This window comes from Hypanus sabinus, chromosome 26, assembly GCF_030144855.1.
Source record: "Hypanus sabinus isolate sHypSab1 chromosome 26, sHypSab1.hap1, whole genome shotgun sequence".
Classification (NCBI taxonomy): Eukaryota; Metazoa; Chordata; class Chondrichthyes; order Myliobatiformes; family Dasyatidae; genus Hypanus; species Hypanus sabinus.
In genome coordinates, this window is record NC_082731.1 from 36,495,437 (window position 1) to 36,517,027 (window position 21,591).

A 21,591-nucleotide genomic window follows, 5' to 3' on the forward strand; every position below is an offset into this window, starting at 1 on the left:
CTATATTGTGTTGTGGTTGGTCTGGAGTTTTTTTTGTTGCGGGGCCTGGGGAGGATACTAATTTTACATGTCTTCAATTTGGGTGCTTTCTCAATGATCTTTTTTTTGTATTATATTATTATTGTATGTTTATTTTTGCATTGTATTAATGTTCTTCATTTTGATCTGAGGGTTTTATCTGTAGCGATGTAGAAAATGTATAAAAAAACTAATTTAAAAAAACAAAAAAAAACTTCGAAGACTGAGGGGAGATTTGACAGAGGTTTACAAAATGATGAGGGGTATAGATAAGGCTTTTTCCACTGGGATCGGGCGGGACGACAACCAGAGATCAATGCATTAAGGGTGAAGGGTGAAAATTTTAAAGGGGACTTGAGGGGAAACTTCTTCACTCAGAGGGTCGTGAGAGTGTGGAACGAGCTGCCAGTGCAGGTGGTGGTGGTGCATGTGAGCTCGATTTCAACATTTAGGAGAAGCTTGGATAGGTATGTGGATATTAGGGATATGGAGGACTATGGCCCAGGTTTTGGCATGGACTAGATGGGCCAAAGGGCCTGTTTCTGTGCTGTACTTCTCTATGACTCTATAAGCCTGGGGCTAGCAATGGGCAGTGCTAACTATTACACTGGGTGGAAGGAGACATCTGCCGCCTGGTCTTGTGACATCTGTGGTTTTGCTGAGATCAGGGACAACTTTACAAAAAGGAGAAAATATTTACACCACAGCAACACGCATAAATTGCTGGAGGAACTCAGCAGGTCAGGCAGCGTCCTTGGAAATGAACAAACAGTTGAGTTTTCGGGTCGAGGTCCCTCTTCGGGGTTGGAAAAAAAGGGGGAAAGTGGCAGAACAAAACAAGGTGTGGGGGGACGGGAAGGAGGAGGAGAGCTGGAAGGTGATGAAGACAGGTGGGTGGGAAAGGTAAAGGGCTGGAGAGGAAGGAGTCTGATAGGAGAGGAGAGTAGACAGTGGGAGAAAGCGAAGGAGGAGGGGCAGCAGGCGGAGGTGATAGGCAGGTGCGAGTGGGGATTAGAAGAAGAGAGGAGGGGGAAGTGAAATTTTCTTTTACCAGAAGGAGAAATCGATGTTCAGGCCATCAGGCTGGAGGCCACCCAGACGGAATATAAGGTGTTGCACCACGTCGTAGCCAAGAACAACCCTTCACCTTCAATCCGCTTGCTTTCCCTTTCACACGTGGGCCTGTGAGATCGGAATTCCAGGATTCTGTGAAGCGAATCCCAACTGGATGAAGTGTAACAGAGCCACCAGCGCTGCTGAGGACTGCTCATCTCTGGAAAAGTTTGATTTGTAACAAATCGGGAGCTTTCCCGACCCACCAGGACACAAGTCCCATTCAGTGGTACCTTGCCTTGATCAAATATGTACCAAGGGCAAAGTTAGCTGAAGAAAGCAGGAGTCTCAATGTACTGCATTTCTTCCAGAGTGGGCTTCGCGGCTCAACTCTGATCAATCCCAATTACCATCTAGTCCATGCCAAAATCATTTAAACAGCCTACTCCCATTGACTTGGACCTGAAACACAGCCCTCCAAATCCCTGCTATCCACATACCTATCCAAACTTCTCTTAAACGATGAAATCAAGCTCGCATGTGCCACTTGTGAAGGCAGTTCATTCTACGTTCTCACAACCCGCTGAGTGAAGAAGTTTCCCCTCAAGTTCCCCTTAAAATTTTCACCTTTCACCCTTAACCCGTGACCTCTGGTTGTAGTCCCGTCCGATCCCAGTGGGAAAAGCCTGCTTGCATTTACCCTGTCTATACCCTCCCCATAATATGGTATACCTCTATCAAATCTCCCTTCAATCTTCTACGTTCTAAAGAATACAGTCCTAACCTATTCAACCTTTCCTTAGAACTCAGGTCCTCCAGACCCAGTGTTGTAAACTTCTTTCAATCTACCCGATGCAAAGGCACCGCGTGCTATGGTGAAAGTAACTTTAACTTTTTACTAGCAAGTTACTCGAGAACCCTCCTTAAGCACTCTCTCTCTCGGAGGCTGCTTCGAGGGTCTCTCTCTCTCCTGAAGCAAATACAGTTCTGTTTATATCGTGCAGTCATGTACGCAGATATGTGTAGGTTCAACCCCTCCCTTAGTTTCTCTACAGATGAGTATTGTGAACTTTATCAGTCATAAATTGTTCGTATAACAGTTTTAATTGCTACTATGTCTGGATGCAGACAGTCACAGGCTCCTGCCCTTGGAAATAGCCACTCCTTTTTTATGTTTATCTTGCAGGTGCCATAAAGAACACAAAGCACAATAAGTTTCTCACAGCAATTAATCAGGCAATAATGCAAGTTACCCTAAGCAAAACTGAGGTTAAGCACAGACCGTATACCGCTCAGCTAATCTTATGGGAAAGCATTTGTGCCTTTATACTACACACACAAAATGCTGGTGGAACACAGCAGGCCAGACAGCATCTATAAGGAGAAGCACTGTCGACGTTTCGGGCCGAGACCCTTCGTCAGGACTAACTGAAAGGAAAGATAGTGAGAGATTTGAAAGTAGTGGGGGGAGGGGGAAATGCGAAATGATAGGAGAAGACCAGAGGGGGTGGGATGAAGCTAAGAGCTGGAAAGGTGATTGGTGAAAGCGATACAGAGCTGGAGAAGGGAAAGGATCATGGGACGGGAGGCCTCGGGCGAAAGAAAGGGGGGGGGGAAGCACCAGAGGGAGATGGAGAACAGGCAAACAACTAAATATGTCAGGGATGGGGTAAGAAGGGGAGGAGGGGCATTAACAAAAGTTAGAGAAGTCAATGTTCATGCCATTAGGTTGGAGGCTATCCAACCCGTATATAAGGTGTTGTTCCTCCAACCTGATATTGGCTTCATCTTGACAGTAGAGGAGGCTATGGACAGACATATCAGAATGGGAATGGGACATGGAATTAAAATGTGTGGCTCCCTGCTTTCTCTGGCGGATCGAGCGTAGGTTTTCAGCGAAATGGTCTCCCAGTAGTAAGTAGGTGACCAAAACTGCTCTCAACACTCCTAAGTTAGGCCTCACCAACGTCTTCTATAACTTCAACATAACATCCCATCTTCTGTACTGAATACATTGATTTATGAAGGCCAACATGCTGAAAGCTTTCTCTCAGCTACATTTCTCTTCTAGTAGCTGAAGGGATTATATTTCCAGAGTTTCCCCATCCAATGTTTCAAAAGTCAACATATTGATTGAAAATTCTGCAAGCTTGCAATGTTTCTCAGTTAGTTCTAACAGGCTGATCTTGATAACATTACCAACAGCCTGTTGCTCAGTAATGGGTCCTGTTTACCTTTCAACAGTTCAAAGCAATCTGAGATAAGGATCTGCAGACTGTCTGTCTCCCTCCATCAAATCTCCTGTCAATCTACTACATTCTAAAGGATACAGTCCTAATCTATACAATTTTTCCTTATAACTCTTCAGACCCAGCAGCATCCTTATAAATTTTCCCTGCGCTCTTTCAATCTTGTGTACAAGGTGACCAAAAGTGAACACAATATTCCAACAAAGGCAAAACAAGGTCAAAAAAGACAGACTCCTTTGGGAACACACACAAAATGCTGGTGGAACACAGCAAGTTAGGCAGCATCTATAGGGAGAAGCACTGTCGACGTTTCAGGCTGAGACCCTTCGTCAGGACTAACTGAAAGAAGAGATAGTAAGAGATTTGAAAGTGGGAGGGGGTGGGGTGAAGCTGAGAGCCGGAAAGGTGATTGGAAAAAGGGTTACAGAGCTGGAGAAGGGAAAGGATCATGGAACGGGAGGTCTAGGGAGAAAGAAAGGGGGAGGGGAGCACCAGAGGGAGATGGAGAGCAGGCAAGGAGTGATTATCAGAGACAGAAAAAGAGGGGCGGGAGAAGAGATAGATAGATAGATAGATAGATAAATAAATAAATAAGGGATGGGGTAAGAAGGGGAGGAGGGGCATTAATGGAAGTTAGAGAAATCAATGTTCATGCCATCAGGTTGGAGGCTACCCAGCCGGTATATAAGGTGTTGTTCCTCCAACCTGAGTGTGGCTTCATCTTGACAGTAGAGGAGGCCATGGACAGACATATCAGAATGGGAATGGGACGTGGAATTAAAATGTGTGGCCACTGGGAGATCCTGCTTTCTCTGGTGTTTGGTGAAATGGTCTCCCAGTCTGCGTCAGGTCTCACCAATATATAGAAGGCCGCACCGGGAGCAGAGGACGCAGTATACCACACCAGCCGACTCGATAGCCTGGATGGGTCGGAGAGGAATTTTCCAGATTTTTTCTCCTCAAGTGGCAAATCAGTTTTTTTTCCCCCGGGTGATCACATGGGTTTGGGTGGGATGAATAATAAAATAAAATGGGCGGCATGGTGCCCTGTTGGTTGGCACTGTTGTCTTGTGGGATTCAGTGAAAACTAGAGTTAAGATTGGATCAGCCATGATCTTGTTGAATGGCAGAGCAGGCTTGAGGGGCCGATTGGCCTACTCCTGCTCCTATCTCTTATGTTCTTATGTTATGTTCTTATAGGTGAAGTGTCGCCTCAACTGGAGGGACTGTCTGGGGCCCTGAATGGTGGTGAGAGAGTAAGTGTAAGGGCAGGTGTAGCACTTGTTCTGCTTACAAGGATAAGTGCCAGGAGGGAGATCGGTGGGAAGGGATGGATGGGGGGGGGGGGGAGGGATGAATGGATAAGGGAAAGCAGAAAGGGGGGGGGAGGGAAAGATGTGCTTGCTGGTGGGATCCCGTTGGAGGTGGCGGAAGTTACGGAGAATTATACGCTGGACCCAGAGGCTGGTGAGGCTTAAACTTCTTTGGTGTTTAAGAAGCCACAAGGCTGCATGACGTAAGAACAGAATTCGGCAACTGAATCTGGCCTGCCACTCCCTGGCTGATATCCCTCTCAACCCCATTTTCCCCAGAACTTCTCCCCTTACTAATTAGGAACCTATCTTTAAATATACCTAACGATTTGGCCTCCACATCCATCTGTGGCAACAAATTCAAGGGACTCACCACCCTTTGGCCAAAGAAATTCTTCATCTCTGTTCTAAAGGCACATCCTATTCTGAGGCTGAGCCCTCAGTCCTAGACACTCCCGCTATTGGATACACCCTCTCCATGCCCACTCTATCCAGGCCTTTCAATATCTTTGTAATAATTATTGATCTATCTCCTTTACCTTCTCGCCATTAAAAAATACAGGAGGAATCCTCTTTTTCCAAAATGCACAAAATATTATTCTAAAGGGGAAAAAAGAATGGATTATTAATTTAAGCCTCCTGATCAATGTTACAAGAACTCAAAATAGGTTGGTGTACAGTATTGAGAAACAATCAGAAACAGGTCCATGTCAGTAACAACATCCTCCCACAGCACATGTTCAGTTGGATATTTCTCCTATTCAATTGATTTGGTGGTGGGGGGGGGGAATGCTACTGCACAGGACTGAAATAAGCTGCAGAGAGTTGTAAACTCAGTCAGCTCCATCACGGGCACTAACCTCTGTAGCATCTCGGACATCTTCAAAGAGCGGTGACTCAGAAAGGTGGGCTCCATCATTAAGGACAGGGCATGCCCTCTTCTCACTGTTACCATCAGGGAGGAGGTACAGAAGCCTGAAGGCACACACTCAGTGATTCAGGAACAGCTTTTTCCCCTCTGCCATCCGATTCCTAAATGGACATTGAACCCATGAACACCAACACTTTTAAAAAAAGTTTTGCACTAATTATTTAACTATTTTGTGTGTGTGTGTGTGTGTGTCTGTGTGTGTGTATATATTTTATATATATATATATACACACACACACACACATATATACATACACACATTTTTTCTATTATTTATTGCAGTGTACTGCTGCCATAAAGACAACATGTTTCATAGCACATGCATGCGATATGAAACCCGACTCTGATTTCCAATGTAGGCAGTACATTCAACTCCGATTTCTCTACATCTTGATTATCTGTCTTAAAATCATTGACCAGCACCCTGTTGCATGCAGACAAAACTCAGCCGCTTCACTCCAAGCAGAGATCTTCTCTCCTCAAGCCCGTCTGAAATTATAGCTGTTTGAAATGAAAGGGAAGATTCGCAAGCTCGAGCTGGTTACTCGTTTGTAGGGCTGTTCGCCGAGCCTGGGTGTTAGGTCACAAACGTTTCATCAGCAGCAGAGATCACTCAGCTCGTTGGAGGATCAGAGATGGAGAAGGTCAGAAGCTTTAAATCCCTGGTATATACACAGACGCTGGACGAACCCAGCAGGCCAGGCGGCATCTATGGAAAAGACTAGCAGTCCTGTTGAAGGGTCTCAGCCCGAAATGTCAACTTTTTACTCTTTTCCATCGATGCTGCCTGGCCTGCTGAGTTCCTCCAAATGTAAATAAATAGCAATAAATAACAAGAGCACGAAATGACAAGTAATTAAAGTGATACCATCTGTTGTGGGAACACCAGAAATGGAAAGAGTTATCCCCTTTTGTTCAAGAGCCTGATGGTTGAGGGGTAGTAACTGTTATTGAACCTGGTGCTGAGAGTCCTGAGGCTCTTGTACCTTCTATCTGATGGCAGCAGCCATCTTTACTTTGTTACTGTGTGTACTGTGTTACTTTGATTTCCTGCATCTGCAGATTTTCTCTTGCTTTTAAACTCCAGGGTGTCACTGTCTCAGAGGACCTGTCCTGGACACATCATATAAATGTAATGGCAAAGCTGCTGCTTCCTCAGGAGTGTGCGGAGAGTCAGCATGACATCAAAAACCTTGACAAACTTCTATCGATGTGTGGTGGAAAGTGTTACCGGCTGTGTTACAGCCTGGCACGGGAACACCAATGCCTTTAAGCAGAAAGTCCTACAAAAGTTAGTGGATTTAGTACGTCACAGGTAAAACCCTCCCAATCACTGAGCACACCTACGTTGCTGTAGAAAAGCAGCGTTCATCAACAAGATCCTCACCACCCAGGCCGTGCAGTTTTCTAGCTGTTACCATCAGGTGGAAGGTACAAGAGTCTCAGGACTCGCACCACCAGGTTCAAGAATAGTTACTACCCCTCAACCATCAGGAAGGAGGTACAGGAGCCTCAGGACTCGCACCACCAGGTTCAGGAACAGTTACCACCCCTCAACCATCAGGAAGGAGGTACAGGAGCCTCAGGACTCGCACCACCAGGTTCAGGAACAGTTACTACCCCTCAACCATCAGGAAGGAGGTACGGGAGCCTCAGGACTCGCACCACCAGGTTCAGGAACAGTTACTACCCCTCAACCATCAGGAAGGAGGTACGGGAGCCTCAGGACTCGCACCACCAGGTTCAGGAACAGTTACCACCCCTCAACCATCAGGAAGGAGGTACGGGAGCCTCAGGACTCGCACCACCAGGTTCAGGAACAGTTACCACCCCTCAACCATCAGGAAAGAGGTACGGGAGCCTCAGGACTCGCACCACCAGGTTCAGGAACAGTTACCACCCCTCAACCATCAGGAAGGAGGTACGGGAGCCTCAGGACTCGCACCACCAGGTTCAGGAACAGTTACCACCCCTCAACCATCAGGAAGGAGGTACGGGAGCCTCAGGACTCGCACCACCAGGTTCAGGAACAGCTACTACCCCTCAACCATCAGGAAGGAGGTACGGGAGCCTCAGGACTCGCACCACCAGGTTCAGGAACAGTTACTACCCCTCAACCATCAGGAAGGAGGTACGGGAGCCTCAGGACTCGCACCACCAGGTTCAGGAACAGTTACCACCCCTCAACTATCAGGAAAGAGGTACAGGAGCCTCAGGACTCACACCACCAGGTTCAGGAACAGTTATTACCCTCAACCATCGGCTCTTGAACAAAAGGGGATAACTACACCCATTCCATTTCTGGTGTTCCTGCAACCGATGGTTTCACTTTAATTACTTGTCATTTCGGGCTCTTGTTTTTTATTGCTATTTATTTACATTTGAATTTACAGGGTTTGCTATTCATTGATCCTGTTTACAGTTACTGTTCCATAGATTTGATAAGTATACCCGCAGGAAACAGAATCTTACGAGTTGTATGTGGAGACACGTCTACTCTATTAATAAATTTTACTTTGAACTTTGACCCAGTGGAGACTAGCAACCAGTGAGACAGCTAACCAGTCAGAACAATGAGTTGTACCAATATAAATGCGAGCACTCGACAGGAACAACTCTCAATTGCGCTCTGACGATGTCATTTCGAGTGGCGACAAAATGTTTGCAGCCTAACCTCCAGCCTGGGCGGTCAATCGTATAAACGATTATAGTTGCTCTGATTATTGCCCAAATTCTGCAACCTGAACCATCTACAATAACTTTTATCCACTTGCCCATCTGAAGTCCGTTTGTCACTTAAGTATATTTTATATTTATTTACTTCTACAACTCTTTGAAAACTCATGAAAAAAGAATCTGCCTCACCTTCAGTGGGTCCTTGTATTTTAAACAAACACTTCTACTATAGATCTTCTCCAGAAGATAAAACATTCTCTCCACAGCCGTCCTGTCAAGACCCGCCAGGATTTTGTTCAATGAGGTTTACTCAGCCTTGGACACCACGGTAGCATAGAGGTTCGGAGTTCAATTCTGACAACACTTGTCAGGAGTCTGTACACCCTCCCCATGGAATGCATGGGATTTTGTGATTTCCCCCAGGTGTTCCTGTTCCTTCTCACAGTCCAAAGACGTAGATCAATTGGTCACTGTACCATGACTAGGGGTTGCTGGGCAGCATAGTTTAAAGACTATTGGGTGGAAGGGTGGAGACTAAGGAGGTGTAAGGTGCTCCGTCCCCACCCTGCAGGTCACCCTTGGGCAAGGGGTCGCACCTGCTTAGTCCCCCGACAAGGGTCACGTGAAGCCAGGGGAGCAGCCGGTGTACATCACAAGTCCTGGTTATGTGACCACTGATGCCAGTCTCAGGGTCACCAATCAGAAGGCAGCAATGGCAAACCACTTCTGTGGAAAAATTTGCCTAGAACAATCATGATCATGGAAGGACCATGATTGCCCATGTCATGTTTCCTCACCTAGGTCATTGATTGTTACAGCACGTAACAATCAATCTCAATAAATAAATTCTGAACTCCAGAAAACTCAAGACAAGCATTTCCTCCTGAGATAATCTGCCTATTCCAGGGGTCGGTTGAGTAAACCATCACTGAACTGACTCCATCCTATTGACATAACTTCTTTTAGTACACTGCACTCCAGATGTAGTTTCACTAATACCCCATATAACCAAGCAAAACTTCCCACTTTGCATTCAATTTCCCTTTCAATAAATAAACTAAGTCTTAATCCAGATCAAAGACCTGTTCTTAAAGCTGAAAACTCCCGACAATAGACAATAGGTGCAGAAGTAGACCATTTGGCCCTTCAAGCCTGCACCGCCATTCTGAGATCATGGCTGATCATCTGCTATTAATACCCGGTTCCTGCCTTGTCCCCATATCCCTTGATTCCCCTATCCATGATACCTATCTAGCTCCTTCTTGAAAGCATCCAGAGAATTGGCCTCCACTACCTTCCAAGGCAGTGCATTCCACACCTCCACAACTTTCTGGGAGAAGCTGTTTTTCCTTAACTCTGTCCTAAATGACCTACCCCTTATTCTCAAACCATGCCCTCTGGTACTGGACTCTCCCAGCATCTGGAACATATTTCCTGCCTCTATCTCGTCCAATCCCTTAATGAGGTCATCCTTCATAGGAAGGCAAAGGGAAGAGGTACTTTCCTCTGTCTTGTGGGTTTATGGTACATAACCATATTGAGCTCATATATCCAAATAACCAAGACAATCTTCCTGCCTCTTTACCCTACGACACATTCATGCTGTAATTTAATAGAAGCACAAGTCACATGTAACAGGTTCACAATGGAATAAAGTGAATTACAGACACACGAGTGAGGAGCTTGCCCAGGTGGATTGGCGGGTACTAGCGGGGATGATAGCAGAGCAGAGATGGTTTACAAGGTGCAGGATAAATATGTCCCACAGAAGTTGTTCTCAAAAGGAAAATCCTGCCTGACAAATCAAGAATCCTTCAAGGAAGTAACGAGCAGGGTGGACAACAGAGAGGCAGTGGATGACATTTACTTGGATTTTCAGGAGGCATTTGATAAGATGTCACACGAGACTGCTTAACAAGATAAAATCCTATGCGTTTACAAGAAATATACTACCATGGCTGACAGGCAGGAGGCAGTGAGTGGGAATAAAAGGGGCCTTTTCTGACTGGCTGCCAGTGACTAGTGGTGTTCCTCAGGGGTCAACATTGGGACTGCTGCTTTTCACAGTCAGTGAGTTCGATAGCTTTGTGGCAAAGTTTGTGAATGGTATGAAGATAGGTGAAGTGGTAGGTAGTGCTGAGGAAGCAATGCAGGACTTACACAAATTGGTAAAATAGGCAAAACAGTGGCAAATGGAATAGTAAACATGAGGAAATCTGCAGATGCTGGAAATTCAAACACACACAAAATGCCGGTGGAACTCAGCAGGCCAGGCAGCATCTATAAGAAGCACTGTCGACATTTCGGGCCGAGACCCTTCGTCCTGATGAAGGGTCTTGGCCCGAAACGTCGACAGTGCTTCTCCTTCAGCATTTTGTGTGTTGTGCAAATGGAATAGTGTTGGGAGATGTATGATAATGCATTTTGGTAATAGGAACTATGATGGTATGAAGTATTATCTAAATGGGGAGAAGGTTCAAACATCAGAGGTGCAGAGGGACTTAGTAGTCCTTGTGCAAGACTCCCAGGTTAGTCTACAGGTTGAATCTGTGGTAAAGGCAAACACAATGTTGGTATTTATTTCAAGAGGAATAGAATATACAAGCAAGGAGGTAATGCCGTCTCTTTATGCTGACACTTGGAGTACTGACAAGAGTTTTGCGCCCCATATCTCAGAAAGGATGTGTTGTCATTGGAGAGTCCAGAGAGGGTTGTTGTGATGGAAAATAACTGGTTCTTTGAGTCTCAACAGTAGAGGCCTAGACACACACAGTTTTAATAATAAGGAATTTATTTACAAGGGGAAGTCAGGTCAACACAAGTAACTACAATACACAGGAAGCGGTGTGGGGACAGGGTACGGTTACACATACAAAGAACAAGGGAAAAGCACTACAACAGCTATCCCCCTTGACCTTGGATAGCTGCGGCTCCCTTACCAGGACAAACGATAGACCTTCCCAAACATAAATCAATGCACTTACCTTCAATGAGGTGGTCTGTAAGAGAGACCGAGCCAGGGGCAAGTCTCACCTTTTATAGCATGGGGCTGGGCGAGATAATCCAATTAAGGTGACCAATAATTTAGGTGTGCATTGATTAGTTGGGAGGGACCAAATGTTGATTGGCATGTGGTGTGTCCTCTGACCAGCCATATGGCAGTGCGTCTATCACGTGGCCGGTATCTCTGCATACAGAGGTTCACAAGGATGATTCTGGGAATGACAGGGTTAACATACAAGGAGCATTTGGCAGCTTTGGGCCTGTACTCACTGGAATTTAGAAGAATGGGGGGGTATCAGTGAAACCTACTTAACATTGAAAGGACGAGATAGGGTGGATGTGGAGAGTATATTTCCTATGGTGGGGGTATCCAGAACTAGAGGGCACAGCCTCAAAATTGAGGGGGTGACCTTTTAGAATGGAGGTAAGGAATTTTATTTTAGCCAGAGTGGTGAATCTGTGAAATGCTCTGCCACAGACAACAGAGGAGGCCAAGTCCATGTGTAAGTTGATAGTTCCCTGATTGGTCAGGGCATCAAAGGATACGGAGAGAAGAGAGACTTATGTGGTTGTGTGGGTTCCAGGATCAGCCATGATGGAATAACAGAGCAGACTCGATGGCCTAATTCTGCTATGACTGATGGACACTGTTTAGCAGCAGGCCCGAGAGGCTTTAATCAGTTCAAATTTTCAGATACATCAGTGCCCAAAACACCACAGTCTCAATACAAACCAGTCTCCCCTCCTTGTCTCAGTCTATACACTTCCTGCTGTCTGAGCAAAACAGCAAAGGATGCCTCCCACCCCAGTAATTCTGTTTTCCTCCCTTCCAATTAGGTAGAAGATACAAAAGCTTCAGCAACCACCACCAGGCAAGGACAACTTCTATCCCACTGTTATCAGGCTGATGAGCTCTTGATCTAATTCGCCTTGGCCCTTAAATGTTTGGTCCACCTGCTCTGCTCTTTCTGAGAAACTAACACTGAATTCTGCCTTTCCGCTTTTACTACCTTGATGTACCTGTGTTCAAATGACATGCAAATAAAACTTTTCACTGCATTTTGATACAGGTAACAATAATAAAACAATTACAATTCCACATGCATTCTGAGTTTATTCCCTCCCTTTAGTTTCAATGATACTCCATGTCCAAGTTACGAAAATGGCAGCACATTAGTGTAGTGGTTAGCACAATGCTTTACAGTACCAGTGACCTGGGTTCAATTTCTGCTGCTGCTTGTAAAGAGTTTGTACATTCACCCCATGACCACGTGGGTCTCCTCCCACAGTCCAAAGATGTACTGGTTGGGAAGTTAGTTGCCTATTGCAAATTATCCTGTGATTAGGCTTGGATTGCTGGAGGGTGCTTGGCTTGAAGGGCCTGTTCCATGCTGGGTCTCAAAAAAAAGTCGTATCCTATTGTCTCCCCATCTCTTAGCGCTCCGTTTTCCTGTCCTGCCTCTACTGCTCTCCTTGTGAGATACTTTACATAATGGAATAGTAAAAGCAGGTGATACTCTAGTTCAACCTTTTCAGACCACCAGTTCTTACCCAGGCAGTAGCAAATTTTTAACGCAACAGAATATGCCCAGACCCTTAAGGACTGAGTAAGAATTTCCAGCTGTGTGATTCTCTGATATCAAATCTAACCATTGAATACTGTGAGTCACAAATCAGAGTTACACACACAAAGTGCTGGTCAGGCAGCATGGACAGAAAGGATTAAGGCTGAGACCCTTCATCAGCACTGGAAAGTAAGGAGGGCAAGTGATAACGTGAGAAGCTGTGAGGTGATAGGTGGATGAAGTAAAGGGCTGAGGATGAAAGAATACTGAGAAGGAAGCCAGTTAGAACCCATGTACCACACAGTCCATCCCACCACACCACTTTAATACTAAGAAAGCACATTTTAAGCCTTTTTCTTTTTATTGGGAATTGAAGGGGGGGGGGAAAAAAACCTAAACAGACAAAAAATAGTCAACCAGTTCTGAAGCATTAGAAACGTTCAATTTTTAAACCTTCATAACATTAGCTTCACACACTGCAACAAATTCACTGAAGCAGAATCACCTTACTCTGATGAAGATGTCACGTTTAATACAAATGTGAGCTATTTACTGAAGCCCTGTCAGCTGTTGCAGCTGCTCTTCAGATGCTCTACAGTATATTTCACAACATTCAATAACAGTTACTTGGACCAAATGAAGAGCAGTGACATTTCTGTGGAATGCATGCATATAAAAAGGCACTAAAGCATCTAGGTTAGTTAAAAGGTTTGTCAGGTGATGAGGGCCCCCAATGCTGTGCTCTTCACAAAGGTCCATTTCAGTCGTCTCTTGTGGGACTTGGGCTCTTCCGAGAACCTTCCGACGGGGAATGACTGGAGGGCAGAAACAGAAAATACTCTGTTAAAAGACAGAAACAGAATTCACTCGGGATTAACTGCAACTTGTCCCTCGGGGGCGGGGTAAAATCACACAAGGCAAAGTAAATACTTAGCAACACACACAAAATGCTGGTGAACTCAGCAGATCAGCATTTGTAGATGTGAATAGATAGTCACTGTCTTGGGCTGAGACCCTTCCCTGAGGAAGAAGATGGGAAGACACCAGTATAAAATGGGGGTGGGGGGGTGGGGGGAGAGGCTAGCTGGTAGATGAAAAGTAAAGCCAGGTAGGCAGGAAAGGTTAAAGGCTAGAAATGAAGGAATCTGATAGGAGAGGAGAGTGGACCACTGGAGATTGAGGGGGGGGGGGGGGGGGGGAGATCCAGGGGAAATACTTGGAAGTATTGAGAGCAGCTTTGGACTCCTCATCTCAAAAAGAATGTGCTGGCATTGGAGAGGGTCACGAGAACGATTCTAAGATTGGAAGGGTTAATGCACGAGGAGGCAGGGGATCTCACTGAAACCTATCGATCGTTGAAGGGCTTATATAGGGGGAATGTGGACAGGATGTTACCGCTAGTGAGGAAGTCTGGGACCAGAGTGCACAGATTCAGAACAGAGGGACATCCATTTAGAACAGATGAGAAATTTCTTACGCCAGAGGGTGGTGAATCCATGGATTTGGCTACAGAGGCCAAATCATTTGGCATATTTAAAGCAGAGGTTGATGTGTTCCTGGTTAGTAAGGGCATCAAAGGTTACGGGAAGAAGGCAGGAGAATGGGATAATAAATCAGTTAGGATGGAACGGCAGAACAGCCTTGGTCTGATTCTGTTCTGATGCCTCATGGTTTAAATCTCTCATCTGCAAAAAATGAAATCCAAAAGCAAGACCAAGCAGCAGAACGGAGGCACCAATGACAAGCAGCAGGCATTGCTTACAAGATAATTAGCCACGTGGTATGGATCATCCACCGCACTCTGGGATGGCATTAGCAGATCAACTTGGGTTTTTATAAGAATCCAGCCTCCCCAGGTATTTCATTACCAAATACAGCTCTACAGCCTGCTATGATGGAATCTGAACCTGCAATCTTCAACACTTCCCAGTTCAACATTCAGTGTTACTTACAGGATAAATTCTACTCCCTTACTTTCCAGAGACTGTGCAGGGACCAAGATTGAATGCTAAGTGAAGACACTTGGGAGTCTACAGTGAATTCTCCATCCACATCACAGCAAGCTTTTACACAGTGCAAAGAGAAGTACATATTAAACTAGACTTCACATCTTTTGTTGTCTCATGCATCCACATCAAACACCAATCTAACCAAATTCTCTAATGTTGCAGAGAAATGCATCTCCAATATTTGGATTTCATCCTGATGGTAATGCTATAAAAGGAGAGTATTTGATAGCTGAGTTTTACCAAGTCCAAGGAGCACCACTCCTCCCTCAGACACATCAGTTCAACTACAGACTGCTGCTGTTGCCACAAGAAGCAAACTGGTGGAAGAACATAGGTCAAGCAGCATCTGCGGAGGCAGGACGTTCCAGAACCACAAAGTGCTGTTTCCAAGAATCTAACATCTTCCAGTCCAGATGAAGTATCTTGACCTGAGATACCAACTGTCCGTTTGCCTCTACAAATGACGTACTACTCCGAGTTCCAGTTTTCAGTCTAACAACCCGTTCTCTCTCACTTTCAAAACTTCTTTAGATGATTTTGGTTTTTCATCATCATTATGTGCCGTGTCTTATGACATTGGAAATCATGGTCTTTCCATGACCATGATATTGTTCATAGCAAATATTTCTACAGGAGTGGTTCGCCACTGCCTTCTTCTGGGGTGCTTTTACCAGACGGGTGACCCCAGCCATTATCAATAATCTTCAGAGATTGCCTGCTTGGAGTCAGGAGTCGCTTATCCAGAACTGTTGATTGCACCAGCTGCTCCTCCCATGGCCTCACATGACTCTGATTGGGGTGGGGGTACACCTTGCCAAAAAGGGTGACCATCAGGCTAGTGGAGCGAAAGAGTGCCTTATACTCCCTTTGGTGGAGACATTTGGTTTTTATATACAAGTAGTTCAGTTGTAAAGGCACTGCAAAATGTGGCAGCTGCCACCTCATCAGAACAGGCTGCTGGCAGTAACAGGTTTACGTGAAAGCTTAAAGTATAACTTACTCTCTCACACACATGAATACACACACACTCACACCTACGCTTTAGCGATTGTGCAACAGTTTAGTGGACAGGTTGAAGGCAAATAGACACCAACAGTACTAATCCAAAGAGAAACAAGATCTTGAACATCTGCTCTGCTAAACTATCCACACTGCTGCTCTTATCCCATTCTTCACACATCCCCTTCTCTACCCAGCAAATATTTTGCAGCTCAAAGTCCAATCCTACACTTGTCATGAGAGGTGGAAACGGGCAAGAAGCGAGGCTGTGTGGGCCAATCTCCTGTACCGTGGACACAATGGATTATAGAAAGCACACCATTGACTTTGGACAAGGAAGACAGGAGGTTAATGGTCTGCGCCACTGAGAGCCAAGCTCTCCCTCACCCCCCCCCAAAAAAGCTGGCAAATTTTAAACACACGAGCTCACTTAATTCTGGTCAAGCCCGCATCCCTAAAATCCACACATGCTTTGCATCTGTCGGTCTTTGTGTGCCTATATTGGTTGACATGCTTGATTCTTTTCATATCCATGCCATTCAATCTCAGACACTTCTTGTATCCAATTTTAACCCAGAGGTGGCGCAAAAGTCATGTCTTTTCCTTTAACTCAAACTCACAATGCTCAATGGGTATGTGGGGAGTGGTGGGTTGTAGGGGAAGTTGATGTACAATGGAAGGGAGAAAAGTAGTGGATACAGCCCAGTCCTTCACAGGTAAAGTCTACAACCGCATTACCACCAGCCCTGACACCTGCCCTACAACCCTCCAATCCTCATCATTCCCAACATCCTTTGTTCCTGCCAGATTCGCTCTCCGCTCTACTTCGACAAATACTGTCCAAAAGTCATAAGCACCGTAGCCTAAGACTTTTACAGAATACAGTACACTGCAGAGAAAGGAAATCCAGTTGCAATTAAAGCTCCACAAGTCAAAGAGAAACTGCCAATATTTTGGATCTGTCAGAACCGTAAACCCAAAACGTTGACCATTTCTCCTTCCTCAGATACAGTACTCTGAGTTTTTCCCCAGTCTTTTCGATTTTGTTTCAGATTAGTAGCACATGCATTTTAAAAAAATCCTCAACTATGCAGTCCTATTTGGATCCCAGTAACCCTCAGAGTTTAGTCTTTTAAATTTTATTTTTAAATTGAATTTTATTTAGAGATAAAGCTTCCCTTTATTCTGTGAATAATTTATCCTCTACAATTTTTCACCAGGGAAACATTTTCACAGCAGTTATCCCTTTCTGTCACAACACCACCAGAATTTTAAGTTTCAGGAGAATCAACTCTTATTCTTCTAAGTTCCAACAAAAATTTGCACTTCCTAAATGAATGTTACAAGTGGCAGGGTGGAGATACGTCTCTACTGAAGGAGGTGTAGGGCGCTCCTTCCCTCTGTTAGCCTGCAGGTCAACCTTGGACAAGGTGTAGCTCCTGCTTAGCCCCTGATCAGGGTCATGTGAAGTCATGGGAGCTGGTCGTATGAGCAGCCGGTGCAGATCACAAGTCCTGGTTATGCGATCACTGATGCCAGGCAGACAATCTCTGAAGAGTATCGTAATGACTGGGGGTCACCCGTCTTGTAAAGACACTGCCCTGAAGAAAGCAATGGCAAACCATTTCTGTAGAAAAAAAGTTTGCCAAGAACCATTATGGCCAGAAAGACCATGATCGCTCATGTCATACAACACGACACATAATGACGAAATGGACGTCACTTACCTTTCTCGTTTTATAGAAAGAGATCTTGATCGAGACCTTGATCTTGATGGGCTGAACAGAAGGAGAAACAGAATTCTCAATACTTAACAATACATAGCGCCAAACCCGCCACAAGCAGTCCGCCACAGCATCACACACTGCCCCAGTGTCAGCCACAACGCTGATCGTTGTCACATCAATCACAAACATATCGCGCACATCATGACTTAAAGACTGCAACTACACTCAGAGCACTTGCAACCCAATCACAAAGTGCATGGCTCCAATCGCACTGTAACCATTTTGCTCACTGCTCTGATCAGATTACAGCCACAACACTCACTTACGTCTTAAAAGTGTTTTATTTTATTTAGAGATACAGCACTTTTCCCGTCCAATGAACCCACACCGCCCGATTAAACCCATGTGATCAATTAACTGGTATGTCTTTGGACAGTGGGAAGAAACCCACATGGTGACAGGGTACAAGCTCCTTACAGCGACGGAACTTAACTCGGGTCACTGGCACTTTTAATACCGTTACTGTGCTGGCCTTTCCCTCGCAGCCTTCAAGTTGTAATACTATAATGGCAGAGGTGATCAGCCAAGAATATTCAGATTATTTCCCACCACCACAAGCTCTTCGTGCCTTCAGCTGTTGAGAAACCTGGCAGCAGCAATTTGGCACGCTGACCAAACGAATATATTCTGCCTTGATATTGATTCATGAATGAAACAGATGAGCCATTGTTCAGATTTCAGGCACAGTTGAGCAACGCACTACAACAGTGCCTTTAGATAGTAATGAATCTTTTTGCATTTGACCGCAGTGGCCCAGTGGTGCCAGGCAAGGATGGAGGGAACTGTACACTGCATGGGGTACTGATGCAAGCCAGAGTGAGGCCATGATTTCAGAATGGTCAGGATGTAGGGGGAAAAGAAATCAGTGAACATCGTTTAAGTGTGGAACTCCATTTGATGGGCACAAAGAAGACACGATTCAGAGTACTTCTAGATCCAAGAAGTGCCATTGTATGAGGTTAAGCATGGTCCAGGAAACCTCCCAGCTATTACATGGCAGCCTTCCTCAATGTTAAAACCATCCAGGAAAAGCATGTGACAGATTGGAGAATGTACCAAGCAGAGAACAGAGATGCCCAATTCTATAAGTGCCTTGGCAGTGACACTCATGATCAAACTGGCCAAGTCAAGGATATAGCTGCGAGACAGATGAACCAATGTGAGAGTAAATCTATTCTACCACATCCTCACCTATCACAAATGTATCTGCTCAGGACTGGAAGCAACCACACCAGAAACAGCACAGAGATGATTCGGACCTCACTTATTGTTCATAATACATTCAACGGCCGACAAACATGAGGGTCTGAGACCCATCAGCAGGTCTGTGTTCCAGCACAGCATGTAGCTTCAAAGGCGCCCAGAGGAAACCCATGTGGTGACATGGTACAAACTCTTTACACAAAAAACGCTGGAGGAACTCAGCAGGTCAGGCAGCATCTATGGAAATGTATAAACAGTTGACATTTTGGGCCGAGACCTTTGTTCAGGAAAGGAAAGGGCAAGACATCAGAATAAAAAGGTGTGGGGGGGGGGGGGGGAAGGAGTGAAGGAGATAGGTGAAGCCAGGTGGGTGGGAAAGCTAAAGGGCTGGAGAAGGAACCTGGTAGAAAAGAATGAACCTTAGGAGAAAAGGGAGGACAGAAATCAGAGGGAGGTGATAGGCAGATGAGAAGCGGTAAAAGCATAGAGTGGGGAATAGAAGATGGAAGGGGTTGGGAGGGAAGCATTTTTTTTACTGGAAGGAGAAACTGATATCATGCCTTCAGGTCAGAGGGCTACCCAGACAGAATAAGATGCTGTTCCTCCACTCTGAGGGTGGCTTCATCTTGGCACACAAAGAGGCCACGGACCAACAAGTCAGAAAAGGAATCAGAATTAAAATGTTTGGTCACCAGGAAGTCCCACTTTTGGCACATGGGTCGGAGGTGCTTGATGAAGCGGTTTCCCAATTTACAACAGGTTGCACCAATTTAGAGGTCGCATTGGGAAAGAAAAAGGAAGGAGACCAAGATTATCCCAAAGGACCAGGGCAATAACTGAATGGTAATGCCACTACAGACAGGCAACAGTGTGGCGACCCATTTCCTGGCACATCCGAACCGACTCACAATTAGATAGCCTACGGGGGTTTGCGAGCACAGAGCTTTGGAGCCTCTGCGCCATGGGGGGCAGGTTGAGGGAGGCTTAAAAGTGAGGCTGAAGATTTCGAATAAAGTTTTTTCCTTCGACTGCAGTTACCGACTCCGTGTCGTAATTTTAGCGCAGCTTGTAGCACACCGCTACAGTAGCAGCATAAATTCCTGACTTGGAAATAAATGGAAATTCCTTCATTTCTGACTCTCAAACCTAGAACTCCTGGAAAATGTCTTCAACAGACAATTCAATATCATCTATGCAGGGCACGAAATTTGATAACTGCGTACCATCGACAGAAAAGGGAAGGGCATGGGTGGAAAATACTTAAGTGTTCTGAAAGGCACTCCAAGAGATGTCACACTTATTCTGCCTTCACCACAGACAGGGACATTTTCAGGACCTCCAAGTATCGCTGGTAGAAAGTCAGTCACCTAGCCAATGTCAAATGCCTTTGTGACAGTTATTTTATCTTTGCAACCTGAAGTTGAGCCCCGAGCAACTACGCAAATCAGAAGCTGCAGAATCGGGAGGCAGACGAGGAGCTAGCTAGCTCGCTGAAATAGATAAAAAGTTTTGAGGATTAGAGTGGCAGTAAGTGAGAAGTGGGCTCTGACAGACCTGTGCAAGGACCATTATTACTAGCAGTCTTAATAAGCAATTTTGACTTTGCAATAAAATGTTGAATTCAGAGACACAGCTGGCCAGTAGTGTAGTGGCATTAGCACTGGACTTAAAGAGGACAATCCTGGGTACAAATCTGGCTGACTCCTTGCGCACATTCTATTCATGCTGGGTTTAGCATCGCGATAGCTACTCAGCCTCATTAAAAAATAGTGAACTGCTACGGAAACGGCAAAAAAAAGCCACCTGATGTGCCACAAGCAAGAAGGAACAAATTCACACACAACACCAGCTGAGGAAGAACAGTCATCAGTAATGAAGGAGATTCAAACCACAAGGCAACATTAGCAACACACACACACAAAATGCTGGAGGAACGCAGGTCACAGCATCTATGGAAATGAACAAACAGTTGATGTTCCACACCGAACCCCTTCTTCAGGGCAAGGTGGCATTAATAAATTCACAGCATAGTGTTCAATAAAAAATTAATTTGAGAAATGCAAAATGTGAGTTTAGAAAGGTTAACAATACAATGCTTACTGAGAAGAGTTGCAAAGGAATCTGGAATATAAAGCAGTAGCAGTTCAATGCGGAGAACTAACCAAGCACAAGAGCTGATTCCTTCAAAGATAGAATTTAGTAGAGATTCTAGTCTTCTGACACCCTGTTAGACCAAGTACCATGTGCATTACTTTGCACAAGCTGTCTCCATGTAATGAAAGGAGTATCCCCTACAGACATCTAAAGTTAATTTTGCCCATTAAGCCAGAAAATGCACGGAAGCCACGATATGGTGTAAAACCGAAATCAGGTTTACTATCACTAGCATACATCACAAAATCTGTTAACTTAATGGCAGCAGTACAATGAAATCCACGATATAGAGAAAAAAAACCGGAATTACAGTGAGTATACTTGTCTATTAAATAGTTAAAATAAGTACTGCAAAAATAATGAGAAAGTGTTCATTGGTTCAACGTCCATTCAGAAAATGGATAGCAGAGGGGAAGAAGCTGTCCCAAATCGCTGAGTGTGTGCCTCCTTCCTGACGGTAGCAATGAGAAGAGGGCATGTCCTGGGTGACAGGTACAAAAAAGCTGTATAAATCAGCAGATCGGGCAGCATCCGTTGAAAGAAGCAGTCAATGTTTCGGGTTGAGACCCTTCGTCAGGACCAGGTCAACATTAATGAAGGAGATTCAAACCACAAGGCAACATTAGCAACA

General features: G+C 45.1%; 1 protein-coding gene across 7 annotated transcripts in view; it reads right to left on the reverse strand.

Moving 5' to 3' along the window:
• Nucleotides 1–13,146: 13,146 nt before the first annotated feature.
• The window catches only part of srsf7a (serine and arginine rich splicing factor 7a), a 30,931-nt gene continuing 22,486 nt past the window's right edge, over nucleotides 13,147–21,591 (reverse strand). For 3 of the 7 annotated variants that reach the window (XM_059950851.1, XM_059950849.1, XM_059950850.1), the window contains 2 exons: nucleotides 17,544–17,594; nucleotides 13,147–13,623 (listed from right to left, as the gene is read on the reverse strand). In XM_059950851.1, the coding sequence (XP_059806834.1) occupies nucleotides 13,569–13,623; nucleotides 17,544–17,594 (106 nt within the window). In that variant the 3' untranslated portion in view covers nucleotides 13,147–13,568. The remainder of the gene's footprint in view (nucleotides 13,624–17,543; nucleotides 17,595–21,591) is intronic. The other 4 variants (XM_059950853.1, XM_059950852.1, XM_059950854.1 and 1 more) reach the window with 2 other exon arrangements.